Source organism: Carettochelys insculpta, chromosome 24 (genome assembly GCF_033958435.1).
Source record: "Carettochelys insculpta isolate YL-2023 chromosome 24, ASM3395843v1, whole genome shotgun sequence".
NCBI classification, from domain to species: Eukaryota; Metazoa; Chordata; order Testudines; family Carettochelyidae; genus Carettochelys; species Carettochelys insculpta.
In genome coordinates, this window is record NC_134160.1 from 1,945,358 (window position 1) to 1,970,054 (window position 24,697).

The 24,697-nt window shown below is 47.5% G+C and overlaps 1 protein-coding gene across 1 annotated transcript in view; it reads left to right on the forward strand.

The window, feature by feature from the left end:
* Window positions 1-24,697, forward strand: part of GRIK3 (glutamate ionotropic receptor kainate type subunit 3) — a 225,250-nt gene that overhangs the window by 112,936 nt on the left and 87,617 nt on the right. Inside the window, exons 2-5 of the mRNA XM_074976648.1 lie at window positions 11,420-11,596; window positions 16,131-16,388; window positions 17,653-17,834; window positions 22,999-23,052. Coding sequence (XP_074832749.1) covers window positions 11,420-11,596; window positions 16,131-16,388; window positions 17,653-17,834; window positions 22,999-23,052 — 671 coding nt within the window. The remainder of the gene's footprint in view (window positions 1-11,419; window positions 11,597-16,130; window positions 16,389-17,652; window positions 17,835-22,998; window positions 23,053-24,697) is intronic.

Below are 24,697 nucleotides of genomic sequence, written 5' to 3' on the forward strand. Positions count from 1 at the left end.
GGTTTCTGTTTCATTCAGCCCACGCCCTCCTAGTCTCCTCTGGCAGCAGCTGCCGGACCACACTGCATCACATTAGGCTCTGCCAAGCTGAAGTGACAGGACCAATGCACATTTACTAAAGCATAAGGGGCCAGGAATTCAGTGCCTCAGCTGCTCTGTCGGAGCAAGAAAACTGAGCTATGCCCTCGCAAAATTATTTTGTGTTCTGGCCGTGGAGGAATTAAAATTCACACCTCCCAGTTACTGCATACAAAGGAGGCCGAGTCTCTGCTTCTGAGCAGGTCTCTGCCACTGCCCCAGGAAGTAAACACTGAGTTAGTGCTATTTCAAGGGATGTTCTTCCAGCCCCATCGCTGGGTGCAGAAGGTGTGAGCTCTGGAGTGGAGGGTAACAGGTTAGGGAGAACTAGGCAAGGCAAGAAAACAACTGCAGGGGAATGAAATCCCATGGACCCCCAGCTTGAGAGAATACCCAGTACAGTACCAATGCGGAGGCTGGAAGTGTGAGAAGTTCCTCAGGCTGCTTCCGTGTGGTCTCTGCAGGAAGCAATGCTCTCGGCAGCCTCCGAAAGGTCCTTTTCAAAACAAGCGTTTCTCCCCAGGTTCCGTCAGTGGAACAGGAGTGTTGGAACTCCCTCTGTGTGGGCTGGTGACCCCTTCAGCAGGGGAGGGAGGACTGTGCACCAGTGTCACTGGTTTTCAAAGCTAACCAGCACAGCAATGGTCTAAGGAGGAAAAGGGACATGACCGCACTGCAGACAGAGTGCTGTTGACGTTCCCTTTCCACGGCCAAGCAGGTTTGTTTTGTTAAATTGGAAAACACCTGAAACATGTTGACTTTCATGTGCATTTAACTGCTGCGAGACTAAACATAACCAGCCTTGTCAGGGAAACGGCATTGGGCCAGAAAACTTGCCTGGCGGGTTTGGACTAGACAAGAATTCAACGAGAAGGATACAAAGCTCAGAATATGGGGTGTAACCTGAGAAACTTAAAGCATCTCAAAGTGATGTGGTTAGAGGGTCGTGTCCTGAGACATGCAGAGATTCTCTTTTATATGGGTGAGGCTCATTTGCTTAGTAAATGGTACAGAGGGGCATTTTGTAGAGCATGGCAAGCACTGAAAATTGTGAACGACATCTTTCTGCTCTTGTGGCAGTGTACGGCCTTGGTAGTGTACCTAATTCTCCTAGGCCTCTTAAAACCCTTGTCCATAGCAGCATTCTGACTGGCTGGTTGGTCTGTTTGGAGGTTGTCTTGGTCTGGTCATGTGCCAGAGGAGGGGGTGAATTAGACTTCGTTATGCCAACTGTGTCTAGGCTCAATCTGGCTGGTTTTGATGCAGTGGAACTTTGTTTCATGGGATCTGGATTTTGCTCTGAAAGGAGGGACTGGTTTTCCCTGCTTGAGTCAGAGGTGGATCCGACCAGGTCTTTGCATCCAAACCTCTCTGTGCATGCTATGATGGCTCCCTGTCCCTGTGCAAGGCCTGCACCGTCGCTTCCGAGCCAAGATTTTAAATGGGAGTTTTAAACATTGTCTTCAGTTTCTCAGTTTGAGTTTTTCCACCTTTGGAAGCTCCCAAGTCTGGCAACACTTTCAATGGTCAGAAGCTACGACAAATAAAAACGAGTCTGCGTTTTCTGATTTGCAGATTGACACTCTCTGGAGAGCAATTGGCATGTTTTAAAACCAAAAACCAAACCCTCAAACAGAATAAATATTTCACCTGCCGCGTGACTGATATTTAAAACACACAAAGAAAGGTGTAAGAAGAGACAACGTACTTTGTTTCCCCTTGTTAATATTTAATGGTCTATCTACTGCTTCCTCCCAACCACATATCTTAGCAGATGCAGTTGCTTTTGTGCCTTGACATTTCTGTCTGGAGAATGCTGAGCAGACCATAACCAGCAGTGACTCGGAGGAAAACTGTTGTCACTAGTGTCACAATTATTCATCATGCTAACACTGGAGTCCCAATGTTTGCCTAAGATAAATTCTATCAAATCAGTCTCGCACAGTATAGACTTACCACCTAAATAACAGGCTCGCTGCAGTTGCCCAGTGGAATTATCTAGGAATATGATGATTTGCTTATTAGCTCTTGACACAAAGTTGTGAGCACGCTTTGATGTGGGACACAGCTTGCATTACTGTGCACTGGAGGACATTAAAGGCCCAGCCTTCAGAGCGCTGTAAAATCATTTCCTCCAAAGTGAAATATCCCCGTTGGGGATGATTTCAGCTATATTCTTTTGTATTCAGAAACAACAGCACTTTGGCAGCAGCAGCCTGTTTCCCATAGGTGGCATGTGGCTCTCTGTGAATTCTGGGTACGATAAGATACATCAGCATTCTGGAATAAAGACTGTGCAGCAGCTGACTGCTGCATGCCTGCAGTCTGCCCAGCCATATGTGCAATGGGTTAGGCTTAGTGCCTGCGGTGTGGTTTGGAGACCAGGAACAGGACTGCTGCTGAGGGAAGGTGAATTACGGAGATAGAGTTGGCAGGGATCTGGGACAGTCGGACTCTGGGGGTTTGGGGGGAGGGGCAGCAGTGAAAAGGACACCAGAGCTTAAATCTGCCAGGCCACAGTTTGGCAAAAGAACTAAATCCATCCTCTTCTGGCTTAAAACCATTTGTTCTGTTGAAAGAGAACTGGGGCTGGTCACAGGCCATAGCCCGTTTCAGAAAGGAAAAGCCAAACCGATTATGTTTTTGCAAACCCCAAACCACCTTTGTCCACCCCTGCTGCCAAATACAAGTCCTGTCCTTACCCTGCCCGGCCCAATAGTGAGCTCTGATGACTCACTGCCAGTCATCCTCTAGCTCCTTCCCTGCAGTCTGAGCTAGCTACTTCATCACTGGCAGAGGGTGGAGGTTGGACCTGCTGCATATTCCTGCCCCTGCTCAGCTACTCCTCTGCAGTCCTAATACTTCCCTGGGCCTCAGCCTGCAGTTTATTCAGGACTGAGCTCCCCTGCCTTCCCCCACCACTCCAGTGTCCAAGGCACCCCTGCTAGCACACACCTAAGCCCCTCACCCTCCAGAGCTATAGCAAGAGTGAGCACCTTCTGGCCAGCCAGCTTTTTATACAGACCTGTGGGGCTCTGATTGGCGCCCGCAAGCCCTACCCTGATTGGCTTCCAGCCTCAGCCACTCACAGGGTTATTTTAACCCTTTCCAGTCAAGTGTGGGGCAACTGCCTCCTCACAGTGCCCCCTCAAAACTGCTTACAGGTCAATTTGCAAACCTTCAGCACTTGCAGCCATCCAAACTTCATAAACATGAACCAATCCACTGCACTGCAGAGTGAGATTTGTGAGGTGCGCTCACATCTCAAGACAATGGCAGGACTCTCCTGCACCAGCTAAGCCTAGTACCTAGCAAGAATAATGATGACTTGAGGCGACGGTGTTGGGCCAGAGCTTAGACGAGCACTCAGCTTACAGGGAACACTGTTCTGCTCCTGTCTGCCACAGGCTGTGCGTGTGAGCTTGGTGTTTGGTCCTTGGTGTTCCCTCTTCATCACAGAGATCACCTCCATTCATTGTCTATATTGCTACTTGTGTCATTACCAGCTTGAGGCTGACTCCGTCCTTTACTATGGTCGGTGCAGTGCCTTGCACCATAGGGTCCTGCACTCTACTGGTGCCTATAGGCACTTGAGAGGGACACACAAATAATAATAACACTAATTGTGTTGCACCAGCTATTACAGAGACCAGGATTTAGACCTGTCTGTTAGCCAGAGTGCTGTTTGCCCTAGCTGATGCAGTTAATATGAATGGGCTAATTAATTCTGATTCAGTCATCGTGTGTACAAGCTGATGTTTCCATGTGCAAATGTGAATCTCACAAGCAACATTTCTCCATTTTTGATTAACAATGTCAAATTTCTCCTCAGTATGTTTGTGTTATTTGCTGGTAACTATCCATCTTCACGGGAATTGAAAACAATGTGTGTAGCTGCTTCCTTCCACCCCTCCTAAAATAACATCACAGCACAGTCAGGAATGAAAATGGTTTGGCTTTCCTGGGCACTGGTGAGAGCCTCTGTTCTCACCACTTCACCGCTGGTGAGAATTGTTTCACACGATGTAAGCAACAGGGAAAACTCTGCCGTGAAATGCAAACAAGCTGTTTGTTCTGAGGGTGGCTGAGCTGTTTGTGGAGCTGGTGGTGACCTCAGTGTTACTCAGGGGACTGGTGAGCAGAGGCTGGTTTGTGGGGATATTTTCCTGAGGTTATTGCTTTTCTGCCATTAGTTTTTCTTATACCAATCCTGAAAGATCATGCGTGCCTCCACTCAACTCAAGTGCCGGGGCATATGTGGAACAAAGCAGATCTGCATAATCCAGAAGTCTGCTCATTATTACCGTATCCCCACGTCTCAACAGGGTGAGCCCGTTTTCTGCATTTTATTAAAACGGAAAAACCATGACAATTATTTTCATAATTAGCCAGCTCTCCAAATTAATGCCAATTACACTGTGTAATCATGATGCAGATTATGCATTAATCAGCCCTTCCAAGCTAGTTATTAGGCTCTTTAAATAATGATTGTGAGGAACATGTGAAGAAAAGGCACGCGAGCTAAGAGAGCAACCCATGTCAATCCTGGGGGGAAAGGCAGGAGGGAATTTCCAAATGGATGTAGGTCTTCTCTTCAGCCCATGTGAGCAGACTTGAAGAAGTTTGTCACCAGTTTTTTTCCCCTGCCGGAGCCTCTGTATAAAAGATTAGTCTGTCATGTATTGCTACCTGTTGCCATCCTCTAATGCTTTAGCAAAAGCAGGGAGATCTCGTGTTGCATCTGTCCCAATGAATTCTTCAGCCAGCACTGTAAGCAGAAATATATTAGTGCCTGCCTCCTTTTTCATCACCGGCTGCTAAATTCAGGTTGCTGGCTGGTAGTTCAGAAAATCCTTTCTTGAAGGAAAGCCTATTAGAGCCAAATAGATGTCTGGAGTGCTAATTTATTTGGGATCAAGTACTGATAATCCGCATACCGAATTCAGCTGTGTTCTGTCACAATAAGACACACTCCAAACCAACTCTGAAAGCTCAGAGCTGGGAGAAAACACGTCAGCCATTTGCTAATCAAATGCAACAGGAAGCCACTTATCATTTCAGCATAATGCTGAAGAACAAAATCTCGCTTCTGAAAAGCGCTGGGTGGAGACCCTTTGTGCAGAGGGCAAGGGGTGAGCCTCACAATGTGTTTTATTTTTCTTATGGTGCCTTGTTTCTGCAGTAAGCGCTGTGCGTTTGGAGTCATGCAGACTTTTGTAAAGGGAATTCTGCCCTTACCTTCAGAAGCACACATTAAGGCCCCAATCCTGAAAATGCTTATGCTTGGGGTAACTTTGCAGAATAAATTTATGTGCACAAAGGCATGTGCTGACTGCCAGTTGTAGATGGCTGTGGGTGCTCTTCTAGTCAGGTAGCTTGTATCTGAATCTCTCCTCGGAGGCTGCACAAGCACCCAGCTTATAGGGAACACTGCTCAGCACCCCAATATAAAAATTATTCCAGCACCCTGCCCACCCCACTTCTGACCCCAGCCTCCTCTTTGCACACATCACACAAAGAGCTCTCTGTAGGCATTCCTTACTGCTTGGCTGGTCTGTTCCGCCCACTGACCTGCTGCTCCCTGCCTGACCTCCAAGGTGCTTTGGCCCTGCAGGGCCCAGCTGGTTTGGCCAGGTTTAAGTCTGCACCTTGCCTGGCTGGCTGGGCCGAGGGAGAGCTGGGATGCCATCTCTCTGAGCTGAGGGTGTTTTTAATGTGATGTTTGAATCTCAAATCTCTCTAATTTGAATGAGAATGCAATGAAGTTGGGTGTGAGGATTTTATTTCCCTGGGTAGGTTTCCTACTGTCTTGTAGTAACACCAGGTGGGTGCCTTGATTTCCCTAGGCACAGTATCAATGCATAGTGCTGATGGAAGTTTTGGTGTGATGACTTCTCACACTTGGACAATGGGGCTCCAGGCTCTTTGTAACCCAGGCAACCAGGTGACACCTTTCTTCCCTGGGAAATAGGACAAAGGTGGGAGGAGGGACCTGGCTGGTTTGAATTGGAACTGGGCTATTGGCTGGGACAGTCTCATCTGGCTGGGGAGGGAGGAAGGGGGCCAGGGCACAGCTCAGGGATCCCCTCTGGGCTTCTTTCCCCAAAATGGATGGTACTGAGGGCTTCCGGTCCCTGTGCTGACAAGTCTGTTCTGCACTGTGTCCCTGTCACCTCGTAACCCATCTGCTCTCCCTCCTGAGTGAGCGTCACATCTGACTGCAGGTGGGGGCTGGGCCTGATGATCCCCACACTCCACGCCAGAGAGCTACTCCTCAGGGAGCTGCTGAATGGTTAATTTCTGCGAGGTGGAGTTTAACATTTACTGGGCTGAGGAATGGCTGTGTCCCTGAAGGTATTTCACATGGATCAAAAGGTCAGGAGAGGGAACTCTCCATGCAGCCCCGTGTTTGCAGGCTCACAAGAGGCTCCTTTGGATGGGGGAAGGAAGCTCTTTGCTGGCTGAGCAGAGCAACACGTTAAACAAGCCACATGCTGCAAAGTCTCAGAGGGGTCACCCTGTTAGTCTGTATCCACCAAAATAACGAGGAGTCCTGGGACACCTTAAAGACTAACAGATCTATTTAGGCATCGGCTTGCATGGGCAAAATTGCACAGCTGTCTCTGACAAAGTGGGGCTTCCCCATGAAAGCTTCTGCTCCAACCAGTCAGTGCAGCGTTAAGGTGCAGCAGGACGTCTTGTCATGTTCACACGCTGCTGATATTGCTGTCTGAGATGCTACGGCAGCAAGCACTGCTAGAGGGCACAGCAGTACTAGGCAGGAGAGTCTGAATAAGGAGACCAGACAGTGTTGATGCTGGCAATAGACCTCCCACAGTTATTTGGTTGCACTGTCCCAGCTGGCTATAACCAGAGGTTATGGCTATGAAACAGAGCTTCTGTCTTGTATGAAAGGAACAGGGAAGTATTCTGGAGCAGGCCTGAGTGACCATGTATTCTTCTTCTTCTTCTTCATCATCATCACCACCACCACCATGCCAGCAGCAGCACAGGACTGAGCTGGCCGAGCAGACTGAGCACCCTGGAACTGGGCTCTGGGTGACTGGTGGAACTTTCAGATGTGCATAGATTTCCAGGCCAGGAGGGTCCATTGGGATCCTCTACCTGACCTCAGCATAGCACAAGCCAGAGGGTGTTCCCCAGAACGGTCCCAGAGCAGAGCTTTTAGAAAAGCTCCAGCCTTTGCGAGCTGGTTATGCCCTGAAGCGGGAGAGCCCTAACCCTTGCAGACCTTGGGGGTGGGGGCCCTGGAATTGTGTATGTTGAGGCCTGCTGCCAGGGGGGGTCAGGGGCAAATGGGGCAATTTCCCCAGGTCCCCACATTCCAAAGCAGCCCAGAGTTCCAGCCACTACTGATGCTACTTTGGCAGCAGCCGGAGCTCTGGACCCCTTCAAAGTGCCGGCCATGCTACTCTGCTGCTGCTTGAGGGCGTTGGGGCTGAGCAGCACCCTGACTGCCCTAGGCCCTGCCCCTTCTGCGGTTGTCCACGCCCCTTCCAGAGCACAGAGCCAGGCTCCCTACCACCTTGCTCCAAGGCCCATGGTGCTCTCAGCCCTGCTGACTGTGGGTGGTTTTTGAATCCCTGCAGTATTAGTTCTGGACATTATGGCTATCCCTATAAATGCCTCATCTGTTTTGTATCTAAGCTCTGTACGGTGTGGCAGCAGGGGTCGGCCCCCTCGCACTCACTGCCGTGGCAGGTGCCGTGGGAAGCAGAGCAACTGAGCAGCGTCGCTCAGCCACCATCTCCCAGCTGGGTCTCTCCACCTCACCCCAGCAGGAAGGGGGGTGCCCTGGCCCCAGCCTGCTCCACTCCTCTGAGTCTGCCGAGTGGGCCAGGCTGGGTCACTCCACTGCCTGCCACCACGGGGAAGGGGGGCTGCTGCCATCCCACATCAGCCCCCACCCCCACCCCCACCTAGTCCTCTGCTTTGCATCACCCAGAAGAGGGGACTTCAGGGAATGGGTGCAACTGGGGAAGGATGGGGCAGGCAGGGGAGCAGTTCTTGAGCCAGACGGGGGGTTGCCCTGGGTCCCTGCCGGGTAAGTGGCTGATTGCAGTTAAATACCCAGGGCTGGCTTATGACATGAGCTCAGGGACTCAGGCCAAAGGCAGTTCACTTGCAGTGTATCCATCCTCCTACCGGCTTTAGGCACAATGGCCATCACACTGGCACTTTTGGCCAGCAGCAAACGAACACAAGCCCAGATGGACCATGTGGTTTGGACCCAGCAGGCGGAGGCAGGTAGTTACTTCAATACTAACAGAGCTGACAAGGTCTCTGCCAACAACAACAAAACATTGTAAAGGCTTTCCTAAATCGAAGGGGAAGTCTTGCTTCCCACTAATGAACCTGGAGACCATCTGTTACCAACAGCATTTGCCGAGCTCATTCATTCATTTATTAAATGTCTTGATTTGCAGTGGTATCAGGCAGAGTCAGGTTTGTCTGTCTTTCCAGGGCTCTTGAGGGGCAAATGATTGTTCCTACAGCTCGGAGGCAAGGATATACAATTACATAATTTACGCCCTCACTCAGTCAATTCAATTAGGGAGGCTGCCAGTGGGGAATTGAGGACAAGGCTTACAAATGCAGAGTCAAGGAAGCCAGCAAGACCATGACATGAGCTCGCTGCCTTTGGGGAATTATAATGGCGTTAACAACGTCCGAGCATGGAAAAGCGTGCGTTCAAGCTGTGCATTATTGAGCAGTGCCGGCTGGAGTGGAGGTAAACGAGAAGTTTCTGATTGCCTGAGCTAAGGACTTGGAGAGCCAAATACAAGGAAGACCAAAAAAAGAACCAAAAATAAGGAATGACAAATAGGAAATATAAGGCTGAGCAGGAAACAGCTGGAGATTTCACTCCCAGTTTTTATATTAATTATAATTCTGCATTATTCACACGGCACCGTGACCGTGCACGGTAAAAGTCAATGCGCTGATTACCTCATTGGTGGAGAATCTAAGACCTGGAGAAGACAAGACAGCATGGCAGGAGGTGGAGGCAGAAGGGGAAGGCTGGTCACTATCAACTTGGACCATGTTCAAGATGGCAGCTTAGGAATTAAAGGCCCCATACTTTGTTCCCAGAGCAACACTACAAGTTGCACCTCCCTTGTCTGGCACCCTCAGGCCTTGAGTAGTCCTGGATGAGGGACTTTGCTGGATGAGGGGTGGTCAATGCCCCCGAGGCTCTCCTAGTGTCTCCCAGCCTCCTTCCACACTTCCCACTGGCTCCACTGTTCCCTGGCCACTCCTGCCCCCCAGTTCCCCAGAAGCTCCCTGGCTGGAGGCTTCCTAGCCCTGAAGCTCCCCAGCTGGCGCCCGGCCCACAGTTCCCCAGTCAGCTTCCTGACGGCTTTTCAGCTTCCCAGCCCCACTGCTCCGTGACTAGTTCCCCAGCCAACAGGCCCACTGGCAGGGGCTTGGCCAGGGCTCCCGCAGGGGTTCTGATCCCAGTCTTGCGCTCCAGTGGGGGCTATACCCCCGCATCCCTCCAGGCTTCAGCTCTGGCCCAGGCCAAGCTGCTGGCAACGCCTATGGTCCCAGCCCCTGCCCTGCTGATTCAGGTCCTGCCTCAGTCCTGGAATTCCCTGGTCCTGAAGCATCCCTGGTCACACCAGATGCCGGATGTTGCTGGATGAGAGAGTACTGGATTCAAGAGGTTGAACCTATAGTACAGGGTGGGAAAGAATTTAAGTGTTGCAGGAGAATTTTCAAGATTTCAAAAAAACCAAAAAATACAAATCTTCTGTTCCAAATGGAGATAAAAATTCAAAATCTTAAAAAAGAAAAAGTGAGCTAATAATGGGAACAAGAGTTTCATTTTTAGTTTAATTTTGATCTTTTAAAAAGGTTTACTCTTGTTTATTCTAAATTAGCTAAAACACAAAATGTTGCTTCAAAATAACTTGAAGCAAGGGAGGTTAGGCTGGACATCAGGAAAAGCTTCCTATCTGTCAGGGTGATTGACCACTGGAACAAATTGCCCATGGAGGTTGTGGACTCTCCATCATTGGAGCTATTTAAGAGCAGGTTAAATAAACATCTGTCAGGGATCATGGGACGGTGCCTGGCCCTGCCCTGAGGGCAGGGCAATGAACTTGATAACCTTTTGAGGTCCCATCCAGTTCTAGTGTTTTATGATTCTATGAACTTGAAAGTGAACCAAAAAATTATTGAAAATATCAAAATTTCTCATGTTGACAACTTTGTTTTTCAATGTTTTCAGCTTGGGAGATGTATTGGAATTGACCCTTTCCTGTGAACAGTTTCGGCTTTGACAAATTGGTGTTTTCCAGCAGAAAAAAAGTGTTGCTGGCAAATTCCTGACCAGCTGTCCTTAAACTCCACACCCACTTTAGTCTTATCCTCTTAGCAAGAGCTGGTTGGAAAATACCAATTAGGTTTGGTGGGACAGTTTCTTAAATGTACTTCTTTCTTACTTTCATTTGAAAATATTTCAAACTTCAGCAGATTCTTGAAAAACCAGATCACAAACAAAAAGTTTCTTAATAGTGTAATGGTTGATTGTGAAAACCAAATATTTAAATCAAAAACTGAAAAAAAATAAACCTTAATTTTTTTTTTTGATTTCCAGTTTTTAATGAAAAAAACAAATATTTTGACCAAAACAAAAATGTTCCACCCAATTTTTGTAGTAGTCGAAATCAGTGTTCCCTCTAATTTTTGGAATAAATTTTATGTGTACCGAGCCAATGTGGCTGTGCACCACCTGTAGAAATGAAAGCCAGCTGTGGGTGCTCTGCTGATCAGCTGGGCAGCATCTGAATCTCTCCTGAGCAGCTGCACAAGCACACAGCTTATGGCAAACGGTGGTCCAGACTCTCCCTGAATCTCGGCAGTGTTTGGAATGTGAGGATTGGTTAGGAGCATCTCTGTAGAGCTCAGACTAGCCCCCCTTTGCCAGCAGCCGAGGAATGAGTGAAAGAAGAAACCCATATCTGTGGTTGCCACTCTGTCACTTTCTCCTAGCCGAGGGCTTCAGGGAAGATGCAGTGGATAAGAGGAAGGTGCAGCCGGAGCAATAAGCGTATGCTTTCCTTGGGTGCAGAGCCCTCACTGGGAAGGGCAGTTTGGGAGACATGGAAGTTCCCCCTGGCTGATAAACCCTATAGTGTAACCAAGTGTAAATGTGAATAAATGGAGCTCATTTACCCTACCACTTGGCTGTAGCCCTAAGGCAGCTTTGACATGTGTAGGCTTTTCCTGAGCGTTTGGTTGCGGCCATGCTGTGGGCCAGAGAACTCTTGGACCTTCGTCTAGTTGGCAACTCTCTCTTTGCCCTGTCTTGCAGGGGGAATTTTCGAGTATGCCGATGGCCCCAATGCCCAGGTTATGAGCGCCGAGGAACAAGCCTTTCGATTTTCTGCCAATATTATCAATAGGAATAGAACTTTGCTGCCTAACACCACATTGACCTATGACATTCAGAGGATACACTTCCATGACAGCTTTGAAGCCACTAAGAAAGGTAAGCAGAGAGCATCTTTTTCAGCCCCTGCACAGCCAGCCATTTGGTGAAGCACAACTGTTGGGCCTGAGCGGTGGTGGACTGCACTGGGCTCGCCTGTCACCAGGAGCTTCAAGGTCTTTAATGGCTCTATTTATTTATTTATTTATTTAATAAATGTCATCTCTTCTACCCTTTGCCATTGTACTCCATGTCATCTGATGAACACCTGCCCATGACTGAACTATGCATGCAGGAAAAATAAATATCTTACGTTCCAGCAGTGCTATTGGTGATGGCCATGATGCGCTGCTGGAGACATCATCCATATGCCCACTTGAACGACACCTTTGTCAGCATACTTCCTGGAAGTACCTCACCTGGTGTGCATGGTGGAGAGGGAGACTAGGACCTACCTGGAATGCTATAGCAGTGTGTCAAACACTGTGCTCCCCTGAGGCAGGTAGAGCCTATAAAACATTGAACCTGCATCTCCCAGAGGAATCTAAGTAACCACACTGTGTTCAGAGCCATTCACATAGCTACCTCTGACTTGGGGCTGTTGCACATCTTGGGTACACATTTTTGAAGTAACGGGGAGAAAAGGTAGACCGCTGATGGAACTTCAAGCCAGCCGACCAGAGCCGCCTGGTTTTCTGTAGAGTGTTCAATAGTTTCTTTATTCAAACAAACAAAGGGATAAGTGTTGAGATCCACTGTATTTTTCATGCAAATGTTTCTCTTTAATTAAACCTCTGCAACAGGAAATGCTAAGCTGCTGCCAAAAATGTGGGTGGCAGAAGCAAAAATAACCCTGATTCTCATTTGTCAGAATTTTCATACTTGGGTGGAATGTTTTCCTGGAGTTTCTAGGACCATTGTAGCAGACAGTATGTGTGGGTAGATTGCCTGATTCTATAGCTAACTTGACTGACGCAACAAGAGGTCAAATGAATTCCTTGTAAATCGCAGGCTCAGACCTGTATCTTCCAGCTCCTTATGTGTCAGTCACTAGACTATACACCTCCATTCCCCTCTAGCCCTACACAGCTCCCCCAGTTCTCTTCCAACTCCAAAGTTCACAAGGCTTTGGAGCAGCTCCACTGAGACCTGATATTAATGGAATATGACAAGTAAATAAAGTAATGTTCTTAAACCTCTCCCTCATGTTTAATTAATGTGCCACTTCCCAGCACATTTGCACTGCAGAATAAAGATTAGGAACTGCATCCAATGAAACAGAATCCCTCTCCCGCCACCACACACAGACATTAAAAGAAAGGTAAAAAGTGAACAATGAAATGATGGATTGCAGTTATTCAATGGTCTTTGCTACTGTTGTATGTGGTGATATTCTGTAATCTCTGAGGTGGTGGTTTGGTGATCTTTAAAAATATGCACCCATGTGGAATAGTAATGGTGGACCCTAAAAAGCTTAGAAATGAGAGAATGCAGGTTTGGTCTCCGCACCATAACTTGCAGAGTAGATGATCCAAAACAAAAAAAGAAAAAAATATCAAGTTGCATGAAAGTTTTGACAACCCCTTTCTTTTTCTTTTCTCTTTTGGTTGAAATTCAAGATGTTTGATGACAGATTTCATCAGCATTTCACATTCTGATTTTTTAAATGTGTCATACTCCACTCTGACACTCCAGGTTGGAAAGCTCACAGGAGCCGACCTGCTGAGAGCATTTGGCACCAGAAGAACAGCTCTCTACATATTTCAAGAGCCCTAGAAAACACTTCTGTACGGGTTTGATTCTCGTTACTGGCAAAGTCCTCCAGGCCACGATGTGGCTGTGTAATTTATTGTATCCCAACCAGTTTGTATATTCTGAGCACAGAGGAATTGCACCTTCCATCTCTCCACCACCAAAAGCCATCAGAGCTATTGGATCCCAGTTGATTTCAGCTGCTAGTGAGCAAGGTCCAGAGGGCGAGAGAAAGAAGCTAGACCGCGCAGCAAGTGCTCTGGGTGTGGTTTGCCTGTCAGCTGGTGAGGATGATGAGGATGATTCAGTCCGGGAAAAAAGCTGCTCAGCAACGGCCTGACTGTCTGAATTCACAGACCAGAGAGGCATCAATAAACAAAGCTGAGAACTGGCAATGACAGGGTTGGCCAGGAATCGAGGCTAATAGTGGGGTTTTTCAGGGGGGGTTGATTTTGGAGGTTCCCCTAGGTTCTATGACCTTGGCAATCTGCTAGGCTGAGGTATAAGTATCACATTTCTCTCCAGGGAGATATTAGTTTTTTGTTGGATGTTAAACCTCACAGGAGCCCACCAAGGGGCGCTTGTGCAGGTCCCTACGTGAGTGTGCAAGTGAATAATCATGTGCACATGTTCCCTACTTGGCAGGAAGCAGTGCAGTTCCCATCTTACCAAATGCAATGCAGCTTGTGTGCCCCAGGATGCAAGCCTCTGGGCAGTGTGGGTTCTATGTTTATAATACAGATGATGACATTCAAATCCTCAGTCTCCCAGGCCTGCTCTTGTTACATCAGAGAGAACTTCCACTGACTTCAGAGAGCCTTTTGTCTGAGCTGCTAGCACTGGACCCAGGCCCATAAAGGTCAGCTCATTTCATTTGGTAAGTGATCCAGGGACTTCCCCGCATAGAGGATAACAACCTGTTACTGCCAAAAGCTAGCAGATCTAATCATTGGCACAGAAGATCTGGGTTCTGTCGCCACTGGTGATTTATGGTGTCACGCCATACACAGTTATGATTGACTTTTTGGCCCCACGGTGGCACAATGCTCCAGCTTCTACAGGGCCTGGATGTCATCCTATATCGGATAATTCCCTGAGTAGAGCAGCATGGAGGAGAAAAATACACTGCTACGGGGCTCGACTCTTGATCCACAGCAAACACCTGGTATGCTGGTGGGGAGACCAGCTTTGCTGAGCTCATTGTCACCTGGCAGTCAATAGAAAGGGGCAGTAAACATGCATAAGGACTAGGGAGTTAATCCTTTGAGTGTTAGTACGTCCCTCCGGGTTTCAGCTGAAATTACGGTCATTATTTTTATTTCATTTTTATTTTTAAATAGTAATCACCATCTGCATTTCAGAATGAAATAATTTGCATGTTATTTAATGTAAAGAAATAGTCAAAGACTTAGTCTGTGCTAAGCATATGCAAAATAGTTGTGTGCTAATTATGCGTCCATAGTAAACTCAATGAAGCCTGCACATCAAAATCCAAAAATCTCACCAACCATCCAACCCTGTTTTCTGCCCACTGAAAATAAAAGTGGATAAATTACAGCTACTATGGGTATGGAAAGATGTGTGTGTGGGGTGGAGGGGTGTTCTCAAGTGCCAGTGGCTATGGTATGTGTCAGTCGCATAGGGTTCAAGTCAGAAAGGAGCCCAGAAAAAAAAAAGCCATTATTTATCATGAAAATTGGAATGAATCCTTTCTCAGATCGAGATGACTAGGGAATAATAGTGTCAGTTTTCTGTGAAAATTCAGGTTTTTCCTTAAGAGTCTCCAATCCCAACACTCTAATAGTTCAGGTTTTTAGTTTTTTAACAATAACCTGCAACACTGAGAAGCAAATCAACATTTTGACACAAAGTTCAGTTTTGTCAAAAAGCCACTTTTAATTTTCAATGGGAATTTTCTGCCCAACTCTCTCCTTGTAGCAGTTGCTGCCCACGTGAGTATCGCAGCAGGGCCTAATTCTGTTCTTCACCATTGGGGGTAGTAGTTGCGCCTGCTAATAATTCTGCAAAGATCAATGGGACTACTTGCATAAAGAATGCTTGGAGTAGGTGAAGGTCACAGAGTCAAGCCAAGGAGAATGTCTCATCCCTGGGGCTAGGATTTGTGGTCACTCGTTATGATGTGTGAGAGGGAACAGTGATGCAGTGCTGTGGAAGTGCCATTAACTAAAGAGCAGCAAATGTTACCAACATGCAGAGCTGGCATTAAAATAGAAATCTTTATGGGTATGGGAAAAAATCCTCAAAATCGCAAGACTTGGTAAGTTTTCCATCAGTTGTATCAGGCTTTGGTAATCAGTGCTTGGGCAGAAAACTCAGCAATCAGCTCTCCCCTGTCTCTGTGGCCATGTGGAACCTCACCGCTCGTCCTTCGCATATAGGTTGGTATGCGGAGGGTTCGGTGTATCTCACCATCCATCCCCACACACCTCTCTCTCTCCATGTGCCAAGATAAAGCACCAGAGTTGTGCTATTTGTGCCGTGATGGTACTCAGGGTGGGGCTGGCTTCCCCAGTGCGAATAGGAAGAGCAGTCCTGGGGCCCCGTAAAGCCTAACACATTTATCTGGGCATCAGCTTTCCTGGGCTGGAGCCCAGTTCCTCAGATGCACTTCAGTTTGGCAGGGATATACCCCGGTGCAAGGACAGGAGTGTTACATTTCTATGCAGCAGAGCAGTGCTAATGAGGCCCATTCAGTCTGGGTGGATGTGGCCCCCTTCCAACAGTGGAGGAGAAGGCGTGAAGCCCAAAGGAGGGACTGTCACTTCCTGTAGTATATATGTTTGGTGTCCTGACAGCCTCACTCACTCCCTTTCTCTTGCAGCCTGCGACCAGCTCGCCCTGGGGGTTGTAGCAATATTTGGGCCTTCTCAGGGCTCCTGTACCAATGCTGTTCAGTCTATTTGCAATGCACTGGAAGTCCCCCACATACAGCTGCGGTGGAAGCATCACCCTTTGGATAACAAGGACACTTTCTATGTCAACCTTTACCCGGACTATGCTTCTCTCAGCCATGCCATTCTGGACCTTGTCCAGTATTTGAAATGGAGATCAGCCACCGTGGTGTACGATGACAGCACAGGTAGGTGAAGGGGGAGCAAGGCAGCTCATCTCCCAAGGGTTCCGATTTGGGGTGTTTCCCTGAATGATGACATTGTTTGCTGGTGTAAACTGGTGCCACTTCCTTGAAGGCAGCAGTGCCCTGTCCATTCAGACGAGCAGAGAACTGGGCCTGGAGTTTTGCCACGGTGGACACAAAGCTCCGACTAGTGATGTAACTGAGCGTGGAAAGCCCTTGTGGTCTGGTTCATCCACTAAAATGCACCTGGCCCATGCTTGCACGTAGAGGGGGCTGCTGTGGGTGGAGCACAGGACAGCTTTCAGGACAGAAGCACATTGGGGGGCTCATTCAAGACAATTTCACCAAAGCGGATCATTTCTTGGGGGGGAGGGCTGATGAGAATGCAGTGTGACCTGGCTGCTGGCTAAGGTGGCTCGCTGTATATCTCCCTCTGTGATGGGCTCAGATGTGCTGCTTCCATTCTGCACAAGGACACCTGGCATTGCTGTTTCCCCTTCTATTCAGTTTTTTCTTGAAGTGCTGGATCCCGCTACCATTAACCAGCTGTGGCCAAAGGGACCTTGTGCGCTCTTCAGAGGAAGGAAATAAGTGCGGTGCTACAAAGAAAGTCTCCAGCTGTTTTCTTTTTCTGCCCCCAATTAGGGCAGTTATTTCATATTATAGAGAAGAGATTTGTCTCTTCAGATTGGAATTAATTGCCTCCAGAAAGTCAGTTTATCTTAAGTGTCAGTTAATTGGACTTTTCCTCCCCGCTTTTTTAATCTATGCACAGTGAATGAAACAGATTGTTGGCTGGCTGGTTGTCTTGCTTTCTCTTCTAGATCACTGGATCTCAGCTTGAAGGTGCAGGACCCCAAGGCTGTAGGTGCTCATGACTATTCTGTCCATCCCATAGAGCTGAACAGAGGCATGAGTGTCAGGGGAAGCACACATACTGGTTAAATCTCAGCCAGATGGAGGGTGGGCATTAGGAATGAGGTTTCTGAGATGGTCTAAGTTGGAAAACAACTGCTATAGGTGTGATTACTATTTGAAACCATGGCCCAGCTGCCTCCATAGTTTGGACCGACATTTAAAAATGCTAAATACTCCAGGAGAGATTAATTTTTGAAATCAAATTGTGAATGAAAATTAGCAGTTTCCCAGTAAAACTTTGTGTAGGCGCCCTGAGCCCCGTGGATGTGGAGGGGACACATGAGTGGCAAGACAACCAGCTCTGCATAACGCTGTGGTGTTTTGTCTTTTGGAAACGCTGTTGTCTAAGGCCTGATACGGCTGCAGGAGCTGATCATGGCCCCGTCAAGGTACAACATCCGGCTAAAGATCCGCCAGCTGCCCATTGACACGGATGATGCTCGACCCCTGCTGAAAGAGATGAAGAGAGGCCGGGAATTTCGCATCATCTTCGACTGCAGCCACCTGATGGCAGCTCAGATCCTCAAACAGGTGAGTGCTGGAGGGGCTGCAGCAAGTGGAGGCCCTTGCAAAAGTGTGACATCTTTAAGCTCATCCAGTGGTAACAATCCAGCTGAGATAATAAATATGGCATCTTCGCTGCTGCAAATGCTTTGCTTAGGCTCTTTAGGGCAATGTGGCAAGGCTATAGTGAAAGCCACTTCTTCTACTCTTAATTTTACATCAGAAAATACAGGTTTTGTGCAAAGGTCCGTCTGGACTGTAGAGCACCTGGAACAAGAGATTGAGGGCTGCAGTGAGTTATCCGCATTCAACTCCCTTCTGCATCTGTAGTCAATCAAGGCTGGCCAAAAAAATTCTGTCAAAAATTTTTTGATACCAAATTAGGTTTTTGACTCAATGAAACTTTTCAGGAAAGTGTCTGACTGCAGCAGAAATTTTCAACTTTTTTTGAACCCTCCCTAACCCTCCCCCCCTCAAAAAAAAAGAAAAGTAAAACTGATCCATGGAAAAGTCAATTTTTTTCCTCTTGAGTGAGGGAAAAAAAATCTGACCCACTCTAGTTAGGATACAAAGCCAGACCCTCAGCTGGCATCAGCGGGTGCGGCTTCAGTGGTAGAGCCCCTTGTGGATACAAAATTTTGTATCTGAAGATGTAAGAATGAGCTGGAGATATGAGTGGACAGAAAGCAGATATCTGGACATTTGCAGGTTTCTAGATACAAAATTTCTATCTGCATCTGTACCTGCCAAAAGGAGTCATGAATGTGAAATGGATATTCACAGATTTGCAGGGCTCCATGTGTTGGCTTCAGTCTTTAACTCTGGGACCACATACCAGGAACCCTCTGTCGCCATGCAGGTGGCTCTCTGGCCCTTGAGGCACATGTGTAGCATTTGTGTCTCCCTCTGTCAGCCAATGTATCAAACGGAATTCTGCTCTAGGCCACTTCTGTCATTGTTCGTTTAGCCCTGTCCCTGCACAAATGTGAACTGCTTCCCGCTTTCATGTCATCTTTCCCATCTGTCCTTCCTCAGCCCTTGTAGGCGAGCACACACGGGAGCATTAGATGAGGTGCTACATTTCGGTAAGGTCCGCTGGGAGGTGTGTGTGGACACACACATCTAAGAACATCCTGCCAAAACTACATTTTGGTTAAGGTCTGTGATGTGTGTGTGCACCCATGTGTATACACACGCATACGCACACACACACACATGACCACATGTCTTTTCAAAATGGAAAGCCCACAGTTACCACATTTCTGGATCTTTTTACTGGCATGTTGGATGAGTCTCTGAGTTTGAATCTTGATGTCTGTGATTTCCCACTGAACAGCTTTTTCTTCTTTTGCAATTTGATTTGTGTCTGTCACACACAAGCCAGACTGGATTTTACCCCTTCCTCTCCCCCATAGGACAATTCCATTATAGCAAGAAATACCTGCCCTGGGAGAGTTTAAAAAATCAATAAATAGAAGTGCAATTTATCCCAGCCCCGGGAGACCCCAGCATATTGTTTAAATAAATTTTCTGCCCTCCAAGGACTAAACAGCCTAGCACTCAGAAGAAGAAAAAAAATCTGTGTAACTCCAGTGCTACTGCAAAATGATGGAAAGTGCCTTGAGGTCAGAAAGCCAGGGAGGAATTATTTAACAAAGCCATAAGTGGGATTATTTAACAAAGCATCTTCTGCCTATTATTTTAACACACTGTCTGGGCTGTGGTTGGTGCTGTTCCCTTATTATGCAGTTTATTATAGCTTATTGTGCCATCTGCTCTGCTCACTATTGTGCATGAAAACTAAAGGTTGGCGGGATGGGGGCAGGGAGGCAGAAAGGTTCCCTGTACATATTTTTTTCAGGACACAAAACCCAGGGGTGGCTGCCTGTAATCCATAGAGCTGTGGGTCTCCACCTTTTTATCAACGTGGATGCTGCTCTCTGTGTGCTATGGGGGCCACATCCATGCCACAGATATTAGCCACTGTATGGCCCTGGGCTGCAACTGTGTGCTGCCTGAGCAGCAAGCAGCCCATGGCTTGTGGTTTGGGAACCACTGCTGTACAGGGGATTGCTGGCTGTCCAGGCTCCAGCACCACATGGCCATAAGAGCTCTGGCAGAGTGTTCCAAGCCCCTCGTGCCACTCCTCAATGGGTGTCTGGACTTTTGTGCACTGGCACTCATTCAGTACTGACTGAGTTCCCTGCTGTGTACAAAGCTCTCTCCATGAGGTCTCAGAGCTGGTGTGGGGGTAGATTTGTTCCAGTTATTTTCCTGAATCTGACTGCCTGGGAGCATGAATCCTGCATGAGCCTCATGAAATAGAGCCTGGCTCTCTGCTGGATGGCTAGGGGAACTGAGTCCAATTGTCTCTTCCCTTGCAGTTTTTCCAGAGAGCACATATGCACCTGCCAGCGGATGTGGCATTTCTTGAGCTAGCACGGGGCAATTCAAGCATTTACTGGTTTGTCCTCTTGCCCACTCTTTAGCTTGAGAAAAAGTCTCTCCCACATTACTGGCCAGCTCTACTCTCAGACTTTCTGAGCACTAGTTTCCAATCACACCTGCTCTCTGAACTCAAACATTTCTTCTCCTCCTCCAAGGCAGCTGGTGAACGCATTGCTCTGCACAGTCCTAATTTCAATACAGCTCTCACTCTCTTCTCCATTGCTGTTTGTTGGCAGCCTACAAGTCTACGGCTCGTTTTTTAATTTTATTTCTTTATAAAAGCAGAGGCATTGTCTGCATTGGATTCACGCATCCCACCAGCCGGAGGCCAGTGCATACATCAGATAGCAAGATCAAGCCCTAGCACATTCAAATATACCATCAGGGGTGACTCATTGCCTTCTGGAGTGAAATCTTCAACTTACACCAGAGACCTGGTCAGTTTTGCATTAACCGTGTTGTGTTTTTAACAGTGTCCCAGTCAAGGGAAGGAATTAGGACAAATCTTCCCACCCCAGATTTTGGATTCCTGCAGTCTGGATAGGCCCTTCCTTGTCATGTTTCCTAACCCTCCTGAATCTTTGCAAACTTTCCTTCTCTTCCACTAAGCTAAGCTCTGCACCAGTCATTTTAGCAGAACCAAATAAACAGCCAAGAGAAGCACAGGTCCTCTGAGGTCAGAGGCAGAGTGGCTGTTGTTAAAGATTTTGAAGTACTCCAAGACCTGCTTTCCCCAAATGCACATGGAGACACTGTAACCCCTATCTAAAACCCCCAACATCCCTTCTGTCTGAAGACATTTCCAGGAGGGTTTCTTTGCTTGATTCACTGGGGCTATGCTCTGTTGCAAATGGAATGGATTTGGTACTTTGCACTAGGCTCTTTCTGGTCCAAAAATTCTGTGCTCTGTATCATATAATTATGTATCCAATCTAGCACGGTTAATAAGCCCCACAGCAGTGATGTGTGGGAGTCATAATTTATAGGGACTTCTGCTTCTTTGACTGCCCTGCTCCCTTTTACATCTGAAAGATTGGATGTAGAAGAAAACACTGAAATATTGCATATATTAGTTGGACACTGCTTTGTGTCCTGTGCTTCAAAGATGCTGACAGGCTGTTCCTCCCAGCCTGAAGGAGTTAGGGCAGCTATGAAAAACAAAAGTTATTTGTTTTTTGGATCTCTGCTGTTCCTGCTTCCTGTCAGAAGCTGTCTTGCGCTCCATTCCAACCAGCTGTTAAGATCTCCTTCATTGCTTCTTGGAAATAGTAAACGTTTTCTTGGGCACCAGGTTTTGCTCTTGCTAGTACTGGAGCAGTCTTTTCAGCCCATCAAGCAATTTTAAACACATACTAATTGATGTGACTTCCTTGATAGAATAGTTCAGAACGGCTGTCTGGCTTCCCTCCATTTTCCTCCTCCCCACGTCAGACTTTTGCTGACCCCCCCAAATGTTCCTAATTAGAGTCCCAAATGCCAATTATAATCCTCTGTTGATTATGTTCAGTAAGAAGAGGCACTGCCATTTTTAAATCAGTTGTATGAAAGTGGTAGGCTCCAAAGACCAACATGAGCAGCAACAGAAGGAAATGCACAGTCATTTAAGGAATAAACAGCTGTACTTGTCACCTCTTCGGATCAACACACCGCTACAGTGCTCTGCTAGTAGGCTGCTGATCGGTTTGCCTAGGTTTTACCAAGTTACCCATCACCGTGGTGTACAAGCGCCTTCCTCGAGAAGGAAACACAACAGTATTTCTTCCCCAGTTCCAGCCAAGCCAGCAGTGGCAGCCAGTCTGGGTTGGCCAGGGGGGCTGATGGGTTCTGCAGGTTCCTAGGGAATGTGGAACATCCTGGATCCACTGGGATGATGCATAGGGAGTTCATGGGGTCACCCCCAAGTGCTGTGCTGCTTCCAGTGAGTGTGGGGGCAGTCCTGACCTTACCCCAGAGCAGCAGGGTCCAAGCCCAGCACAGGCTAGAGCAGTTCACACTGCTGTCGGCTGCATCAGTCCAGAGGGACAGGCAGGGGCACCTGGCACTCACCAGAAGCCACAGGTGGGGGAGGAGTTGAGGTGGGGGCAGAGCAGGTGTGGGGCAAGGGTGGGGAGATAGCAGGGCTTGGGACAGAGGGGAGCATGTGGCTGGCCCTTGGTCAATCGCTACTGCCAGGCCCCTGTGAATCACTGGGCCCTGGGGGGAACTACCCCCTTTGTTCCCACTCCCTCCCCATCAGCAGCCTGGAGTCAGGATTTCAGGTGGTACAAGTTGAACATCTCTAATCCGGCACGTCCTCGTCTGGCTACATCCATAATCTGGCATGACTTCAGTGAGCCGGACGACCGCTTCTCATGGGTGTGGCCAAGCTCCCCACCGTTTCATAAAGTTTGTTTACAGCCACCAGTCCTGGCTCTCAGTGTTCTGCACTGTTATGGAGCTGTAATTTGCCCCTATATCTTTTCTAAGAGCCCCAGAAGCAGTGGACGTGTTGGTGATATGCTAGATAATATTAATCTCCCATGGCCCAGCAAATTCTCTCATCTGGGACCAGCCAGGTCCTGAGGATGCCAGATTAGAGAGGTTCAAAGTTGAGCACGTGCTTAGGAGCTTTGCTGAATCAGCCCAGCATCCAAAGGTGTTTCCTGGTTCATCTCCCTCTGCATGCATCATCCCTCGGGGTACTTTTCCTTCACCGTTTTACCAAAACTCTTGCTAACTCTCTTTTCCCCTCTCTCTTCTTAAGGCCATGGCAATGGGAATGATGACAGAATATTACCACTTCATCTTCACCACTCTGGTAATGTATCACATCAGTGCAACTCCTCTTATTGTCCCCCCAGACTGTGGGTAAAATGTGAGCAGCTGCAGAGCCAGACACAATGCTTTTCTCTGGGTGTGGGATACAGCTCCAGGACCCTGGCTCAGCAGATGGGGTTGGACTTGTATAGGCAGACCAAAGAATAGGAGGTTTTTCTTAAAACCATATGTGTCTCTGAAGCATCACATAACTGCTCCTGTGAACAGACACCCTGATTTCTCCTTGCATGCTGCTTTTCACTAGTATAACTATGTTTACCTTGCTGGAGTTACTCCAGATATACATGAATAGTATCAAGGAGAGAATCAGGCCCCAAATGTTGATTCATCATTTCTTCACATGACTTTAATATTGGTGCAACTGCTCAAGGCTGAAAGACGAGCCTGTGAACAAGGACCTTAGCCACGGTGGATGGGATGTGATAGTTCCACGATTCAAGAGGCAACAGGAACCTCTTTGCCAGAAGCTCTTTTTAGAGTACAGCCTGAACCTCCCTCCTGCAGTCAGTATTTCAACACTGCAGGTTTATTTTGCATGAGAAGAGCTCCCCTTGAAATTATCTCAGCCTCATTAAACACAGGCCAGTTCCCCTCTGACTTGAGGAGGCATTCTTCTTGACTTGCAGGGTTTTTTTGTTTTAATTTAAGATGTTATTGTCTAGGACTCTCCTGAATTTGGTATGATGTTAAAAAAGCTCATTTATCTTTCCCCTTTAGGAAACAAACATAATAGACTAACCCTTAAAATTTGCAAATCTTATTTTGCAAATGCAAAAGACATTTTAATTACTCCTACTGCCATTATCTATTCCAGGCAGCTTTACACAATTCTCTGATAACTTCTTATTAATCATCCCCAACTGAGCCTATGGTATAGCTTATATGTAGGTAAAGCCTGGAGGTGGGAGGAGGAAGAATGATAATAAATTAATAGATAAGCCATCACAATTAATGCCACTGTCCTGAAATAACAGTTACACCGCCCGGAAGATGTTTCTATCTATTATTCTTGAAGGCAATGTTCTCCTAGCATGTAAAGCACATTCTCCAGCTTGGGCTGCACTAAACCCAGGGGTGCTAATGAATTAGTCTATAATGTTAGAGGGAATGTTTCTGAAAGGTCCCTCATCGGTGCTGAGTACACTGCATCAGCTTTGCTCAGCAGAAAAAAAGTTGAAGCTTTCCATGGCAAATGCTGAGTTCAGTATGCAGGGTCCCCTCCGTATCTTCCTTCTAACAGAAAAGGGAGCCCGAATCCAGCAAGATGCGCTGTGAGGCTGTTGTTTGCTGTCAAGCATGTGATTGAAGGTTTGATCTGGAGAGGTGCTTAGCACTCTCAGGTCCTGTTGGGGTCAGTGGGACATGGCACCCCTAGAAGAGGCTACCCTGTGATTTAGGGTTTGATCCAGCAAGGTGCTTAGCCCTCTCAGGCAATGTTCCATTTAAGCTTTTCCCTTCATATGCAGATTTTTCCATCCACGTGCAGAATATATTTGTGTGTGCTCTGAGGAAGATGCACATGTGCACCACCAATAGAAACTAAACACCTGGCTGTAGGCGCTCTGCTAGTCAGTGGGGGAGTCTCCAATCTCTCCTGAGTGGTTGCACAAGTGCCCGGCTTGCCA